This window comes from Rhinichthys klamathensis, unplaced genomic scaffold (assembly GCF_029890125.1).
Source record: "Rhinichthys klamathensis goyatoka isolate OS25496 unplaced genomic scaffold, OSU_Roscu_1.1 h1tg000247l_1, whole genome shotgun sequence".
NCBI classification, from domain to species: domain Eukaryota; kingdom Metazoa; phylum Chordata; class Actinopteri; order Cypriniformes; family Leuciscidae; genus Rhinichthys; species Rhinichthys klamathensis.
The window spans coordinates 287793-305201 of NW_026606769.1; the positions used below are offsets into that span (position 1 = coordinate 287793).

General features: G+C 37.5%; 1 protein-coding gene across 4 annotated transcripts; it reads right to left on the reverse strand.

Annotated features, from left to right (window-relative positions):
- Positions 1–5251: 5251 nt before the first annotated feature.
- On the reverse strand, positions 5252–16457 carry gcfc2 (GC-rich sequence DNA-binding factor 2). Of its 4 annotated transcripts, none has more exons than XM_056266400.1 (18): positions 16124–16457; positions 15940–16032; positions 15700–15843; positions 14816–15046; positions 14631–14728; positions 14418–14551; positions 12582–12765; positions 10472–10595; positions 10241–10301; positions 9957–10039; positions 9457–9656; positions 7742–7886; positions 6597–6718; positions 6419–6495; positions 6232–6298; positions 5836–5982; positions 5615–5754; positions 5252–5462 (listed from the first exon to the last, which is right to left on the reverse strand). In XM_056266400.1, the coding sequence occupies exons 1-18, from the start codon at positions 16398–16400 to the stop codon at positions 5351–5353; spliced, it is 2439 nt and encodes an 812-aa protein (XP_056122375.1). In that variant the 5' UTR covers positions 16401–16457; the 3' UTR covers positions 5252–5350. The 4 variants fall into 4 exon arrangements, with proteins under 4 accessions (XP_056122375.1, XP_056122374.1, XP_056122377.1 ...); XM_056266399.1 differs by having other exon boundaries at positions 15940–16038; XM_056266402.1 differs by having other exon boundaries at positions 14418–14521; positions 16124–16455.
- Positions 16458–17409: the final 952 nt, after the last annotated feature.

A 17409-nucleotide genomic window follows, 5' to 3' on the forward strand; every position in this document is an offset into this window, starting at 1 on the left:
TAATCATGATTTAATGACTCGTAAATGTAAGTACACATTGATGGCCTAAGACACGAAACGAGCGGTTTGTGTGAGAAAATGAACAGTATTTATATTGTTTTTACCTCTTGTAAACACAGCCACGTCCAAGTGATCGTCACTCATTGTTTACACAGAACAGAGATTGTAGGTAAGACGGCTAATTAAAATGGTACTAATTTGCGCTTATCCGGGATGTTTAAACCGTCGTAAAATAAAAAAATAAATAAAACAATTGTATGAGTGACGTACATGCGCGAGAGATCACTTCCGGCGCCCGCGCCCTCAGATCACTTGGACGTGGCTGTGTGTAAAAACATTACCGGGGTGCATCTTGAGGCAAAACAATTATATTAAGATATGTCAGTGCAAGTTGCTTACAGTTGAAACATCTCAAACATGCATTTTAGTCTGGGACTATAGGCTTAAGCTTTGTCTGTAAAACCAGGGGTATGACTTACCAGCTTTGCGATTCAAAATGTTACTGCTTTAATTTTGATAATCTGGATCCAGAACTTTTCAATGGATATAAGCATAAACCACATCCTTAACAACACCCCATCCCTCATTTGTGTTCCTGTTGAACAGGCATAAGAGTCTGCTGAAACAGCACAATTCAGCATCAGCCATTCAGCTGCCCCATGTGCTGGCCTTTACTGCCCTGCTGCCCAGAGTCAACACATTTCACACAGAGCCCTTGATGGGTCAGCACTGGAAAAATGACAGTATGAAACTATGTCAAAAACATTGATACATTGCATACACATAGGACATTCAACAGTATTCAGTTCAAGTGTGTGGATTATAGGATTATTTGTAATTCTTCCGAGATTTTGTCTATTTGATGCAAAACAAACACAAATGATGTTATATTCTTACATTTCAAGTATAAAATACACTCTTGGGCAAAAAAACTAAAAAAAGCCCAAAATAGCAAATTATATATATATATATATTAGGGCTGTCAAACGATTAATCACGATTAATCGCATCCAAAATTAAAGTTTGTGTTTACATAATATATGTAAACACATAATGTACATAATATCATGATTAATTGATTTGACAGCAGTGGCACTAATTATTAATAACAACAAATATCAGTATTCAGTACCAATACTGATTAATAGTCATAATAATCATAAATAAAATAATAATAAATTTCAAAATGTGAAAAACAAGAATGCTGCTAACGGAGTGCATGGAGATGATGCTATTCTGGTCTCCTGACAGGCTGTCTGAACAATGCCCACCCAAGCATTTATATGCCCTAGTTCCTACTTATCCTTCTGGCTATGTCTGCTTTCACATGACATGTTTTGATAATGGCCGTCTTTTTGATATTACATTAGCTGAACATCTTAAACAATCTCTCACTTTTAGAGACCACAGAATAAATTCTTAATGAGGAATTAAAATGTGTACGCATATGTATTTTATTGAAATGTATTTTATCCTATTTTAGTGAAATCTGTGAATATAAATAAAAGATGGATTAGCATAATTTCAGTGAAATAAAACAATATCTTTATATATAGCTAATCAAAACCAACAGATTTGAATTCAGAGCATGGCCGCAGCACTAGACGTGGTTAAATCTAGAGTTACTTTAACAGTGCTTGACATTTGGAGTCCAGCTCTTGCTGCCTCTAGATAGTGTGTGTTAGCCTGGATTTGACAGTAGTTAGAGTGCATTAGACCCGAGTGCCCTTAACTCTCTCGTGTCTAACATCAGCCTCCCTACGAGACACAATTAATCATGTCCTTTGGTGCCTGACACAAAAATATGGACTCCGTGAAGCTAGCAGACAAATATTACCTCAGTGTACAGTGGAGTTCAGAAGACACATTGAAGAGCTGGGATTCAGAATCTATTTTAAACCTGCAAATAAACAGAACGTTTAATGGTTTTAAATATTGAAAACAAAGAAGTGTTATGATGCACTTTGGAACATAGTAAATGCTTTAATTAAACTCTTTACTCCTAATACAAATGCTAAATCATTTTTATGTGTACTAAAATATCTGTGTTGATTCGTTTTATTCGTAAATGTCCTGTTTGCTGTGACATGCTTATTGGATTCTTAGTGAGTCATCATCAGAACTGACGCAGAAGGCTCTCGCTGTGTGCGTAGAAACTGTAGAAAAGGGGCTGATGATATAATTCTACCTTGTGACTCTTAAGATGGAGAAATCTGATAGGAAAGCAAAAGTTCAGGATGAGGCAAAATAAATGTATTCAGCAACTCCCATTCAAATGTTCAGCCTTTGTTTTCACAGAGGTTGAACTGTGTCTGTTTAAGTCATTTAGAAGGATTACCACCCCCTCCTGATCGAGACCGGAGAAATTGAATCCCCATCAAACTCTACCCCTGGAAGAACCTCTGTAGGTATTTTGTGTAACCAAAAAGACATGGATGAATCAAGAAAGACACAACAAGGATTGAATGCCTCTACCTAAGGGGAAGGCAAAAGGGAAAAGAATATTGTAGTTTTATGAGACCCCCATCTAACAGAATATAAGTACTTGGATCTTAAACCGAACACTTAATTCAATCTGAGAATGCAAGCCAAATCCTACCATTTGACCATTTAGACTTCATGTACATCCATAGTTGGCATATAACATTCATGCCACTGCAAATCCTGGATCAGAGCTTTTGAATTGCCAACCTAAACTTCAGAGAAAATACCTTGGAGGTAAGGAAGTACAATTCAAGTGAGTTCATTTATAGATAATCTTTAGATTCTACAAAATGTCTTGATGAGCAGTTTTCTGTCTTCATGTACTTCCTATTGAGCATTGTAAATTCTTTAAAAAAATTAATAAATAAAAAAAACTTACTGACCCAAAACCTTTGATTGGTAGTGTGTATATAAAAATACCAAATAGCTTGCTATTGCTAGTTCAAGGAGTGTGGATATTTTCACTCTAGAGAGAATTTGATTGGACAAAATGAGCGAGTGCAGGATGAGTCATCAATATTTTTTAATGTGAACTAAAAGCTAACTCAAAATGTGAAGTTGCAGTCTACAAATTAATACTTAGTTGTTTTGATATCGAAGCATATAGTGAGATCTGAGACCATCAGATGAACTCCAGGGGCATCATTTATAAAATGTTGCGTATAAACCGTCCTACATTTGATCTTGCGATCATTTGCGTACGTGTGATTCAAAAAATGAATGTATGCACAGAAAACGTGCGTACAACTCTTCCAGATGTGAAATTTATAAATAGCAAATGATCTTGAAATTGTGTGCAGTTGAATGGTCTCAGATCTCAGCTTTGTAAACGCCCCCTAATTAATCTCATTAACATATAAAAGAGCACCAGTCAGTCTAAATCCGTTACTTGAGAACGGCGAGCGTAAAGAATCACTTCGATTTCCAAATACTCGGGATTTACTCCGACTCTGCCACAAGGAAAAGTGCGTACGTCTGCTTAGACCCTGACGTGACGCTTAACACTTTTCCAAGTCAAAGACAGTTTTTTATAAAAAATGAATGTTGGCATGGATATTAGCGTAAGCACACTCGAAGTTGAAATCTGTACATGTTTTATAAACAAGGCCCCAGAACTGCAACTGATAAGGTTAAGATAGAAGACAACAAACAAAACCCATCTATCTGTATAAAACAATTGAGATCTCATCTGGCATGTGGCTGGTGTATAGAGCTCATGTGATGTGAACCTCATACAGCATGATGACACACTTCCATTGATCTAGAACTCCTGATCATATTGATTCTGCTATTAGATGTGAATCAGCACTTCAAAGCTTTGAAAAAAAAAAAGATTGCACTACTATTAAATAAGACAAATTATTTTAGCCTTTTGTCACACACCAATTCCACTGTTTCCCAGGCCCATGGAACACATCCATCCCGACAGCAAAACCTGATTATAATGATATCCAGCATGATTTGAAAATGTTACAAAGAGTATCTTATGTTGTTACTGAATGCTTGGTTTTGTTGTACCTTTTGTTTATTTCCAGGGCTAAACTTTAAATCCCAGATTTTCAGTGAGGATTTCTGATCCCTACAGTAGTTCAGTTTCTACATTTATTCCTCCTCTAGCAGTGCTTTCCTGCAAGGTTTTTAATCCTATTGTTAAGTTAGCAAAGCCCCACTTCAGGGGTCAAAGGATAGAACAGTAAATATTTCACAGCATGAAAAATCCTTGGACAAAATCAAGAGGCTTCTGGTTGATATGGCGACAATAATGAAACTATTTCACAAAATATCTCAACATAGAAGAATCAAAGAGTAATAGTTAATTAAAACAAACCTCGACACAATAACGGACTAGTCGAGAGATGGGCTAAAATGTTGCTGAATCGCTACACATAAACGATTTAAGGGGCAGCTACGTTCTGGTCATGTGTGTCTACTTCAACTGGTCTGATAGAAAGGCATTCTGGATATGCAAGTTGTCTCTGAGGATCCATCCATTCATTCATAAAATTCCATTGTTTGGTTTACCGGTAATGCTGTCATCAGTCATCCTCATAAACCGAAACATGCACAGGGGGAAACAAGCCACAACAAAACAATAAACCTATTTATTGAGTCTCTTTCTCTACTGAGAAATAACAACAACAAAAAACTATAAAATATAACCAGGCTTATATATTTTCTGGATCTTTGCCCGTGCAAAACTTGCAGCATCAATGCCAGTGTGTTATCAACTTGTTAAAAGTCGGTATGAAATGGAAGACGTGATAGTCTTTTCTTGCCTATTGTGACGTACATCCAAGTCAAACGGCTTCTCCAACAAGAAAAATGTAAAACTGATATAGAACCACTAATTACATCACTGAAACACGGATCTCTGTACAGATGGAAATAAAGTGGTGGAAAAAAAGGTTTGCAATTGGGGAAACATCAGTTGGATTGCTTCTCAGATTCAAACATCTGCGAGAGTATTTTCTTGGAAGGCTAAGTTACTTCACAACAGGAAATCTTCTAAAAAGAATCATATTCATGGAACCTAAATCACCGTTCATGGTGACTCTGAATGGTACGTCTTTGACTAAGCCAGGATTTTTAGATCCAAGACTACTTAAAGACTTAAACAGCTCTTTTGGGATATATGTACAATGAGTACCGTCTAGGCCTATCATTTCATAAAAAATAACTATTGTGGAATAGTAAAAACAAAAATAGTTCGTTATTTGGACAGAAGTAAATGACAGTTCCAACCAAGGTAAGGAAAATCAAAACCATGTGGGCCAAAATAAAACATTTTATTCACTATACATACACATATCAAACTGACTTTGCAAATTAAAAACATATAAAACCTTCTGCAGACACAAGATGGCTGCTACTGGAGAGCTTTTAACAGATCCTCACAATGATATTTTTCTGTTATTGTCCTAATACTGTCATGTGCCTTTATGTTCTTAAGGACAAACAGCACATCAGATAAAAGCGCTCTAAAAAAAAAAAGAGGGGAAAATAGTATTAGATCTATTATACAATATAAATAATTTGAGTCATTTTACTACAAATAATTAATAAGTATTTAATGGCATAAATATAGTGAGAAGAAGTGTAAATGACTGCACACACACTGTACATTACATACCGCGTGTTGCTGCAGTCACTGTTGTCCTTGAATATCGCATGAGCGGTCTGAAGAAGATGTTTGCTGAAGTTCTGCAGCTGAGGTAGTGATGTTCCAGCGTTCACATCAATAAACCATGAGTTTGGAAAAACATCTGCAATCTTTTTAGAAAGATAAAAGTTAGTTTTATAACTACCTTAGAAGTAACCATGAAATTAGATTGATGTTGTACGTTTATGCACCTTTTTGCATTTCTGGATGGTGTGTTTCGGATCAGATATGTTAAGAACGGTTATCATCAAGTAACGGCCAAGAAGTTTCTCCAACATTAGCTCTTTAAGAACATGTTCAGGAATCAAACCATCCCATAATGCCATGCTACCAAGCAACTGAAAACAAAAAAAGATTTAATCTACAAACAATCAGCATGTCACAATGAAACAATTTACTCTAAATATTAGTTTAATTAACATGAACATATACTCTACCATTCAAAAGTTTGGGGTCAGTAAGAAAAAAAAGAAAAGAATACTTTTATTCAGCAAGGTCAAGATTTAAGATCTTACCTGCCCCAAACATTTGAACGGTAGTGTACATTAATGTACAGAAAGATGATATGAACAGTCAACATGTCAAACCTTCACTGCTGACCAAAACTGTTTGTTCTGAAACTGGAACTGTGGTGACCTCTTATCCTCTAAAAACCTAACACAAAAGCACCATGTCTTTCACACACAAATGTAATGTAATCTTACAAAACACATCAACCTTTTAAATTATGATCAAATAAAATATTAAAAACAAATAAATCAAGATAAAACTTACTTTTTTGGGTACAGTGGGACAAAGACGTCATTATCCACTGAACTCCTTAACCTCTGAATAACTGCTTCAACAAAGGCCTGCAGGATGAAATCACAGGTTCATTATACTTAATGACATTATATCCATAGTTACATTCGTTTTGATCCATACAGAGTTTTAATGCATCATAGGTCAATACCTTCACGGGTTTGCTTTGTTCACCATCAAATACAGAATAATCATCCTGTATTCTCTTGCACAGTGTCGTGAGGGTTTGAGACTGCTGCGTAGACAAAGGGTCCCAGACCAGCTCCACGAAACCTGCCAAAAACAACAAGCAACATTTTAATGAGATAATTAGTTCTGATCTTCCAAACAAATCCTACAGTGAAAGCAAGACATTATAATCTGCTTAAAGTGCAACTTTGCGTTTATCTGTCAGCAAAAGTCTGCCGGACGCAGGGCTTTCATGAAAACTACAGATTATACTTCCGCATTTTTGTATCCCCGCCCACGGACAGTCGGACAGACAGAGCGTTTCTAAGGGTAGGTTTATCATTAAAAAATTGTATTGTTCTATGTCTACTCTTTAAACAGCATTATAGTAAAAATGGAAAACTATGGCAACAGCTTGCTTTCTTGTGCTCAACAGCGTTTTGCTTTTGGTGGGTTGGGCGGAACTGACAGAATGGCAGTTTCTTTCAGTTTTCCCCTCCGTAAACACTGTTCATGTAGCCATCAAGTTTGAAATGTTGACTACAAAAATGGAGGGTTTTTTTTCTCCAGATTTTCTGTTTCAGCATTCTCTTTGTAGCATTTAGCCACTGCTTACAACACTGGATCCTTCGGTGGAAAAAGTTACCGAAAGTAACTAACTCCCTCTAAACGTTTACTCTTTGAATTCTTGACCCGGGAACAATACAAGACGACACCATTATGACTAAATGTTTGCTAGGAAGTATTTCCTACTAAAGTAAGGCGGTATTTGACTCTGGTAAGCGCATCCATAGCAGACTGGTGGGAGTGGCCTTGGACAGCCACATGCCCAGTGCATTGTGGGTGTTTAAGTTTTCCTACCTATATGGCAAAAATGAAGGCAACAGCTTTTTTCTGATTTCTCTAGTCAGATAGCAAAAGATTAAAAAAATTCCCGCCTTTCTACTGTATAGGCAGCCTAGGCAGAACTTTTTGCCAGCGGTGAAGTACCCCTTTAATAGTAAATTACAATCAAAAGCTTGATATTAAAATATTCTCTGAAATATTCTGTTCCCAAACTCAATATAAATTGTAGCAGACTGGTGGGAATTATAAAAATGTTGGCGTAAATATGTGCAAATGACTCACCTTGAACTTTAGAGAGGATCGTCTTCTCAATTATGGTGGGCAGTGTCGTCTTATCCATGTTCTCAGATTCCTCAAAACCCAGACCGTGACAGAATTTCTCAACAGCAGAATACCACGGCAATGCCTCAAAGTCATCACCTTCTGCCTACATTACAATTTTTTTTAAAAACATGTTAGGTACAACATGAGTGGCAAGACGTCAATGACAGACAGATATAAGAGGGGGGGTTGGGGGTCCAGTGAATCACACATTTAAAATACAAGTGTAGGGAGGCAGAGAGAGAGTTTGTAACCGCAACTCCCAAACAATTGCTAGTTACGTTTTAGGGCGTTTTCACACCTGAAAGTCCGCACCACGGTCCGAACCAAAGTTCACGTTTTGATACATTTTACACTTTCAACTTTTGTTGTCAATTCGGCAGGTAACTTTGACAACATGAATGAACCGACGCATATCGTTGCAACTATATTGTTATTTTTATGGCATAATTACCTGCAGCACCAACTGTACACAAGGCTATTTCAAATTCGCCAAATGAACGTCCTCATCGTCCGAACATTTTATCGTCGCCGGCAAGAAAGGAGGAGAAGACTGCAAGTGGACTTCTTATTATGTCATCAGACCATACTTCAATTAAAAACCTCGTCTCCTCCTCTCCCCATGTGCCACGGCTCATTTTTCCTGCCACCTTCTGTTTGTTCGGCTATGCGGGAACCACCGGAACTTCCTGTAAAAGGTCTGAAAGTCCGAACCATACAGAAATGCTTCCACACTAGAAACGAACCAAGCCTTTGTTCAGTTTGATCCGGACCAAGACTACCTCTTTTCGTCTGACCAAATTTCGTCTGTTTGGTCCGGACCGTGGTCTGGGGTTGGTTTCACACCTGTAATTTTGATTCGGACCAAACTGAAAAGTCCGAAAGTCCGGATCAAACAAGTTAGGTGTGAAAGGGCCCTTATTCAGGTGCAGGTAGAGTGTCTTGCTTTTACGTGTCCTCTCCTCAAACATGATTCTGAGCGGCTATTGTATGCTAGTTTGTGACGGGTGGAAGCCAACGTTAAGGTGCAATACCGCCATCTGCTATATTGTCAGTCAGATAGTTACTGGGGCTGGATTATTTACAATATTATTGTATATGTACAGTAGTATTGACACAATATCAGTATTTCTTTTTTTACTATCATGGTTATCGTCAATACCAGTATAATTGGTGACAGAGCTTTTAGTGTTGACGTTGCACAGCACTGCAGTTCTAATTATCTGTAATGTAATTTTGTATGTTAATGTTCAAAAGCTAATATAATAAACTAGTAATTTAGTGAAGAAATATATGTAGGTTCTTTTTGAACAAGAACAAAATCAGTTTCAATTATATTCAGTACCATCATTTAATTTGTCTGACGCATAAGTTGCTGAATACACACCTTCAAATCTACAATGCAGTCTGAGAAATCTGGCTTATAAAATAATAACTAAAAATACGCAGCAGGCGTGTGATATGTGCTGTACTTAAGCTGTAAAAATGCCATATTTGACAATAAGCATACTTAATCACTACTCATAATTACTGTCAAATGCTGAGTTTGTCCTGATCCACAGTTTCTTATGGATGAAAAACCGGGTGTTTCAGATCCAAACACAGCACATCATTTCCAGCTGATTTGAATGTAGCACAAAATGATCAGATGGAACGTCAAAACAACCATAGATCACCTGAAGAGGATTCCAGCCAATGAGCTGGTGTCGGATCAGGGGTGCCAGGAGCTTAGGGAGGCACAGGCCAATGTAGGCATTACTGTAAGACTCTTGGAAGGAGACGCGCCACTCATTAAATCTGGAGAGGATTTTCTTCACGTCCCAGAAGTCTGTCTGAACATCTGCAAACACTTCCTGTGCCTTTTTAAGTAGATCATCTGAAATTGAATCAAAGTTATAGATGCCGTACACATTTCATATAAACACAAGTATTGGATGCGATCTTTGTATTCTCTAAGTATTTCTAGGCTCTGACGCCACTGTTTAAAGTCAGCATGAAACGGATACCCTTTACTCCTGTGTTGGGGGAGTAGGTGGGGTGAATTAGCTATTTTGATTAAAGATTACATATGCATGGATATATAATTTATAATAAATACAGCAATATTCCATAAAAAATTCCATTTTCAGTTCAGGTATTTTTTTTTTTTTTTGTGCTTCAATAAAGCTTCTCCCACCTCTTTTACTTTGTAGCTCCGCCTCCTGCTCTACTGTTGGTTCCCAGTCACAAGGTACGCACCCAATGTCTTCATAGGACAAGCTTAGACATGAAAACACATAGAGAATAGAAAACCCAATGATAAATGACTTTGACAACGGTAATTTAAAGATTATAAGCATCTCAGAAAGCCTCCAAAGGCTGTATTCTATAAAGACTCATAATGTCAGGCTAAGTATATCCAGTATTTACAGCAATAACATTCAGTAATGGTGAAAGTGCATACATTATAATCCATCTCACCTCTGCTGAGTTGGGCTAGAGCCTCCGGTTGAGTCACCATTGCTGTGTGAATCAGTGTTATCTACGAGACATCCACAACACACAATATTATATGAATGAATGTGCATTCAGTCCTGTGATTGATGGAAGTTATGATCATTATAATCATATGTGAGGGTATAAGATGTGAGGCCTCCTCTACAAAATAATTTTGCAATGAAACTAAAAGGCAGTATTCAGTTGTAGTCTTACAGGTTAATTTTTGAATCTGTGACGATTCCTCCAGTAGTGCTTCTCTTCTCTGACTCAACAGCGCCTCCGCCTGGTCAATATAGAGACTGTGCATGTCCAGCTCAACAGAGTTTATTAAAGCCATCTGAAAAATAATACAATCTACTTAAAGGCTGTGACACACCAAGTCGCCGTCAAAGAACTAGAGGTGACGAAAGCCGATTGTGTTGTTGCCTCGCATCGGCTGCGTCTGGGCCAAAAAGCTGCGCTTTTACACACCTCAAAGACTACAGATGACTGCCAACTAGGATGTGTGTAAGAAAAAAATCTCTATATCAGCAGGTATTCGTCATTCAAAAAGGGAAACCGAAACTAGGATTGCAGATATACAAACTGTAAATAAAGCAGCATTTGTTTACCACTTTGAATATCAATCATGCTGATCACTTTATTCATTCCAGGTGGCTCATGCTAATATGAAAATATTATTATTTGTATAATATAATATATAATATATTATACGTATAATAAATATTACGTATTCAGGTAATGCTCAGGTAGGATGACGTCAAATTAGAACAGCCTTCTGTCTGTGCCGTCTTGACTTCTTTGCTCACTTTCACCATTTTTGCTTTTATTCTCGGAGTCAGCACGCCGAATTGGGCGAACTCCCCGCCAACGTGAGCCCGACTACAGCCGTCGTGTGGAACACACAGCAAAAACTAGCCCGACAGACGCTCACCAATGGCCCAACGTTGGCCGACCATCGGCTTGGTGTGTCATAGCCAGGGGCGGAGTGGGACCAAAAAATCTACCGGGAAATTTCGTAGACCACCGGCCCTCGTCGCCGGCAGGGCCGGATTAAGAGCCCCCTGGGCACAATGTCTTGTAGGTCCCCTCTTAGGCAGGCCAAATGTTTATTTTGTCCAGGGACATTTTAATACGGCATTTACAGTTTTACTGATTTAAAAGTAACTTTGTTGTACTATGCTGGAGTAAAGTTCATAAATGGTCGTTCTTTCCCATAGGAATTTTTAAAACTATGTTGGGTGGACCTCTGTGCCTCTAGGGGGGTTCGGGGGCATGCTCCCCCGCAAGAATTTTTTTTACATTTTAAGGTTAAATGCATCAATCTCGTGCTCTTTGAGAGATCAAAATTTAGAGCTTCAACCCATGAACTGCTCGTTGAACAAAGAAAAAGCATTGATTTGTACCAGGACAATAAAGAGGGCATCTTTTTAGTTATGAGAGTCTCAGTCTGCATTACATTATCAATGATGTTTTAGGATGCCAAACAATTATTATTATAATGTAATAATGATTTATATAATTATTCCTATGACGTAAAATCCATTTAGCCTATAAATGTACTATATAAATGAAAATGAATATTTCAAAAGTATATTTTAGCCTACATTACACTATAATATAGGACAATTAAAATATTTTTGTCCTAATTTCTTCATTTGCAAGAAATAAACCCTTGAGCTTTTAGGAGAAAACACCAGATAACCATGCTGATCGCGTGAGCAAAGTAATCACCCAGCACAGACAGGATGCCTATTCTTAAAGTCTTGTGCTGTTTTATAAAGACACAAAGCCATATCATGGTTTCAATTTTAGTTCGTTGGCAAAATATAACGCTAGAGACCTTAATGTTAGGTTATACATTTTACATCTTTACATATGTGTTGGGAAAAGGGAGAAGAGAGAGTTCGGCAAAAGGCGGATTCGAACTCGGGTCGAGCGCATCAAAAGCTGCTTTCAAGCACTTCACGCCCTACAACCTACGCCACTGTAGCTGTTTCGTAACGAGTGTCTTTTTGCTTTAAAGACAGGCACTTAGTGCAAATATACGCTCTGTTATAGAAAATGTTAAAAAAAAAATGTTTTCTTCCCCTCGCTTGGGCCCCAAGTGCGCATGGCGAATTTGCAATGAATATATTTTATCAGACCGGCCCTCGCGGCCTCGAAACAATACCGGCCCACCGGGAAAACTCCCGACTCTCCCGATTGCCACTCCGCTACTGGTCATAGCCCTTACACCATTAAATCCGTGGAGCATCTAAATTGTATATAATTATTCTGTATTACATACATACTTCATTTAGTAACAATCAACTTTGCCTACCTTCTCAGACAGGCATTCCAGTAGGTTCTGTGAGAAAGCGTTCATGGTACGGTAGAATCGGAGCTGCTCATCTGCGGGGTGGTTTTCGAGGCTCTCTAAAGAGCTCTTGGCCATTTCCACATCCAGCTGCATCCTCCTCAGCTCTGCCTCTCGCGCCCTGTGCACCTCCTTCAGCGAATCCAGCCTGCAGTGAGATTTTTTTTTTTATCAATTATATATACTGCCATTCAAGTTAGTAAGATTAGTATGATTTTTTCTAATGTTCTAGAGGCTGCATTTATTCGATTAAAAATACTGAAAAAAATAAATGGATTTACAAATTTTTTTTTTTTTTACATTTCTATTTGAAAATATTGCTGTGGTGGTAAAGCTGAATTTTCAGCAGTCATTACTCCAGTATTCAGTGTCACATGATACTTCGTTCAGAAATCAAATCATTCTAATATGCTGATTTGCTACTCAAGAAACATTTCTTAGTATTATCAATGTTGAAAACAGTTATACTGCTTAATTTCTTCTGGAAACCATGATAATTCTTTTAATTTTTCATGAATAGAAAGTTTAAAAGAAAAGCATTTATTTGAAATATAAAACTTTTGTAACACTACATGTCTTTACTCTCACTTTTGATCAGTGCGTCCTTGCTCAAAAGTATTAATTTATTCTTCAAAAATAAATAAATCTTACGGACCGAAACAGTAGTGTAGTTAAAGGGGTCATATAATGGTACATGCACTTCTACAAGTTGATTGTACTGAAATGTGTGTTGGCAGTGCCTGTACACAGCCATCATATAATGATAAAAATCCATCCAGTGGTTTTGTTTTAATCTCCTTATATGTTTTCCCCTGCCTCAAATTGAGCCGTTCGTTTTTGTGACGTCAATAAAACGGACGCCCCTCCCACGATTGTTGATTGACACAGAAGGGTTTCAACACAGACCCGTCCTCGCTCGTGAGCTAGGTGTCAATCATAGTCTGCACGGACCGGCGCGGTCATTGTTGATATGCTGGAGCTGTCTATGAGCAGAATGGCGTCTAAGCGATTGTGGTGTTCTGTTCTTGGGTGTAATAACGAACACAGCAGTCATTTTAATGTTCCTAAATCCGAACCGCCGAAGACGCAGTGGCTGAGTATTCCCCACGAGCAACGTCAATGCTCTCATGTTTGCGCGAATCATTTCACACACCAGACTGCTTTATAAACGAGGAGGTATAAAGCTGGTTTTGCTAAGAAGCTGCTCCTGAAAGGATCGGTACCAGCTATTCGTGTTCCTGCAGCTGCTCCAGAAGAACTGAAGTGAGTGTAACGTTTTATTAAACTTTATATTAATATTTATATTAATCCTTGTAAATCGCTAGCTGCACGCTTCACAATGAATGCGTCTAAGGTTTACACTCAGGGTACATTACGGCATGTTTTCTATGTATGACGTTCTCAATATAATGCATAATCCCACGTTTATACTGAACAACGTGTTATGGTAATTGTGTTATTGTGTTACAAACGGTGTACGCCAGAGCCGGCTCTGGTGTACGCATAGAACAGAGAGGCGGAGTCAGCAAAGCTCATGATCATTTAAAGTCATATACACTGAAACGGCGTGCTGAAAACAGAGCTGTTTTTTACCAGGTAAAATAAGTGTTTTCTGACAATACTAATGAGAATTTTTAATTAAAGTATATTACAAACTTTTAATTTAGACCCTAAAGAATCATATTAGCTTGTACAAAAATGGCATTATATGACCCCTTTAATATTCATATTTTAGTTACATTTTATTTATTTATTTTTCATTAAAAAAACATCTATAACGAATGCATAACAGCAGCTTACTTTCCAATGATTCTCTTCTTAATGACATCAATTCTGACTGGTGGTAGCTTTTCAGGGATGTCCATTTTCTTCTGTCGGGCTGGTCTAGGAGCCTGCCAATCCTTCTGAGAATACAAGGAAAGGTCCTTGAAACACTATGGAAGTTAATGTTAAGTTAAATATTATCCAAAAAGGCTCAAGGTGATTAAAATCTGTCACAGTGTCAGGTCTCACTTGGTGTCTTTTGACTCCTTTTCCAATCTGTTGCTCTTCCCACATCTGCTGGTCTTCCTCCTCCTGGCTATCAGAAAAACTCTCGTCACTATCACTTCCTACAGAGCACAAACACAGAACAATCCATCTCTCTCCCAACTACTTTAGTAGTGATTTAATATACACAAGTAACACAAGTTTCTCACCCATCTTCTCAGCCATTCGCTCTCTCAGAGTCTTGGGTTTGGGTGCAAACTCGATTCTGCGCTCATGATCATCCAGATCATTGTCGCTGTCTTGTTCTTCATTGCTCGGATCTTCTTCCTGTAGGCTTCCAGGAGTGTGGGGTGAATCCAGTGAGATGTAATCTTGCTGGCCTCTGGCATTTCTCCTTTTCTCTTTAGCAGCACGAATATTTCTAGCATCAGGAATGATGACTGCAACAATTGACAAATTAACAATGAGTAAACAATGACAGAATTTTCATACTTTGGACCATCGCTTCAAACCTCGGGTAGTCTTTGGTCATTTTAGACAGAAAAATTTAATGTTTTAAAGTCCCCCTGTAGACAAGTTGCAATAGTATGAAATGGCTTCGCAAACAAGAAAAAAACGTAGGGCGGGACTTGATTTTGTCGATCGGGAATTGATTGGACGGTTGTGGTGTCATGTGAGAGACAGGTTTTCCCGGCCTCAAGCCAGTAAACGAAGAGAAGAGAATAGAATAGACTCATTTTTTTTTTTATGGCGACTTTAAATTTTGTACTTCAGTGGAATGGTGCGAAACTTGGTGACTTTTCTGGCACTTGCTATATAAACACAGTGGATTTTTCTTACAGCTAAATGGCCCTAAAAAAAAGGCCACCATAGGAAGTAAATGGGGAAAATATTATTTCCAATTAATATTGTGTTTAATTTATACAGAAATAAATGGTGCCTAATTCAGAGACACCATGAGATCCCCTCAAAATATGAATGGAATAATATAGTACATTAATTTCATTAAAAAACGTTATGCTTATTGTATTTAATCTGTTTTGTTCAGATGGTTAATGGTTACTTAGGCAAATGATTTAGTTGAAGACAGAACCTCTTTGTGGTTTTGAAGAACCAGATGAACTTGACATGGTAGAAGAGCTTTCCTCATCATCATCATCACTGTCAGGAGGTATTTCTTCAACAGAAGTATCGGCATCACTGTCAGATTGCAAACTGACATCCTTATTCTTCTTAACTGAAAACAGAATAAGTGTTATGGACCATAACATTCACTGACAGATGAAAAGCATGTCTTCAGATCAGACCTAAGTAGTTATTTCAGTTACTGTACCTTGTAACGGTACAGGAGAATCCTCTTTATTCCGCGCCTGGAACACAACGTCTCTATTGACTGAGCGTTTTAATTTAAAACTTCCCTCAGTGGCTGTAACTTAGAAGTAGCAGTAATGTTTCTTCGTTAAAACGAATCTATTTACCATATAAGTGCATATGACTGGTTATAGTAAAATGCTTACCGTCTTTATCGTCAAAGAAGCTGAGTGTTTTGCTCTTCGACTGGTGTTTTATGTCTCTGGACTGGAGTCTAGTGACTGAGGGCTCCTCATCATCACTGGAGTCACACTCGCGAGCCTTTGAACTGCTTGAAATGCCTCCTCGCGGCAAATTTGCTTTTGAATCTACTTTCTCCGTTTCCTTTCCATCGTCAACACCGCCGAGCTTTTCATTCTCATCTTCTTCACTGGACTCATTTTTCCGTTGCCTAAAATTTCTGCGCGGCTTTTTATTAAACATTTTAAATACAATCCAATGTGAACGTGAATGGTGAAATCAACGTTTTGTAGTGACGTATTTTGTACTTCCTGGTCGTCGTTTAAAAACATTACACAATAAAAGTCTTATATCTGCATAAAGAAAGCCATATTTAATTTGTGTTGTAAAAGTTGGCAAATACCTTACAGTCTATGGCAAATACATGGTAAATGTCTCCGACCTGAGTCTTGAGTGTTTCTAATTGAAATAGAATTTGTTAAGGCTGTTTTCTTCAGCCTATAAGCATTTATACTATATAACAACTGTTTACTTTATATTTTGTTATTGTTTTAATAAGCCTCTGCTCAACTAAAACTGGAAATCCTATCTTTAATGTTTGCTGCCTTATTTGGAATAAAAAAACTTAAATAAATAAAACATGCTGCTAATTACTTTTACAACTAACTGAGGGTGCTTTGTGTAATACTGTGAATTACTGTATTAAAACTAGTCTTTATACTAACAAAAAGGTCATCATAGTGTTGTATTTGGTTAAAAACTATAAAAACTATATGAGGTAAGTTGCTTGCTTTTTAGAATTTTTTTTAGAAAAAAAACCCAGCAAAACAATTCATAAACCCAATCAGAAAATGTGAAAGATAGCATTCAGGAATATTAAACCACTCAATATAAATAATGTAATAAAAAAAAAAACTATAGAAAATCTAAAATGTCTGACAACTTTCCCCAATATCACACTAATGAAAAACACGCATCAGTTCAGTTCAAGCCTTCCCTGACTTTTGCCCATGTATAATAGTGTGATTTCATCATTTTCCACACTTGTTACCCAACAGCCTCTACAAAAATATGATTAGTACTATAGGTTTATTGATCCCACGTGGGAAATTGAAGCGTTTTAGCAGCAATACAAGAAGACAGTTAAGTACTCACAGTTCACACTGTATAACAATAAAAACAGGACAACAGACTATAAAATAAACCCAATACAAATATATACCCTATAAAAAAATCACATACTATACACGTG

Excerpts from the sequence above, each read along its gene's own strand:
- gcfc2 (XM_056266399.1), bottom strand. The coding sequence starts at position 16,400 with ATGTTTAATAAAAAGCCGCGCAGAAATTTTAGGCAACGGAAAAATGAG. Across the intron at positions 14,729-14,815 it reads GCGAATGGCTGAGAAGATGG|GAAGTGATAGTGACGAGAGT; the intron begins GTGAGAAACTTG and ends TGTGCTCTGTAG. Across the intron at positions 10,302-10,471 it reads ACAGATTCAAAAATTAACCT|ATAACACTGATTCACACAGC; the intron begins GTAAGACTACAA and ends GATGTCTCGTAG.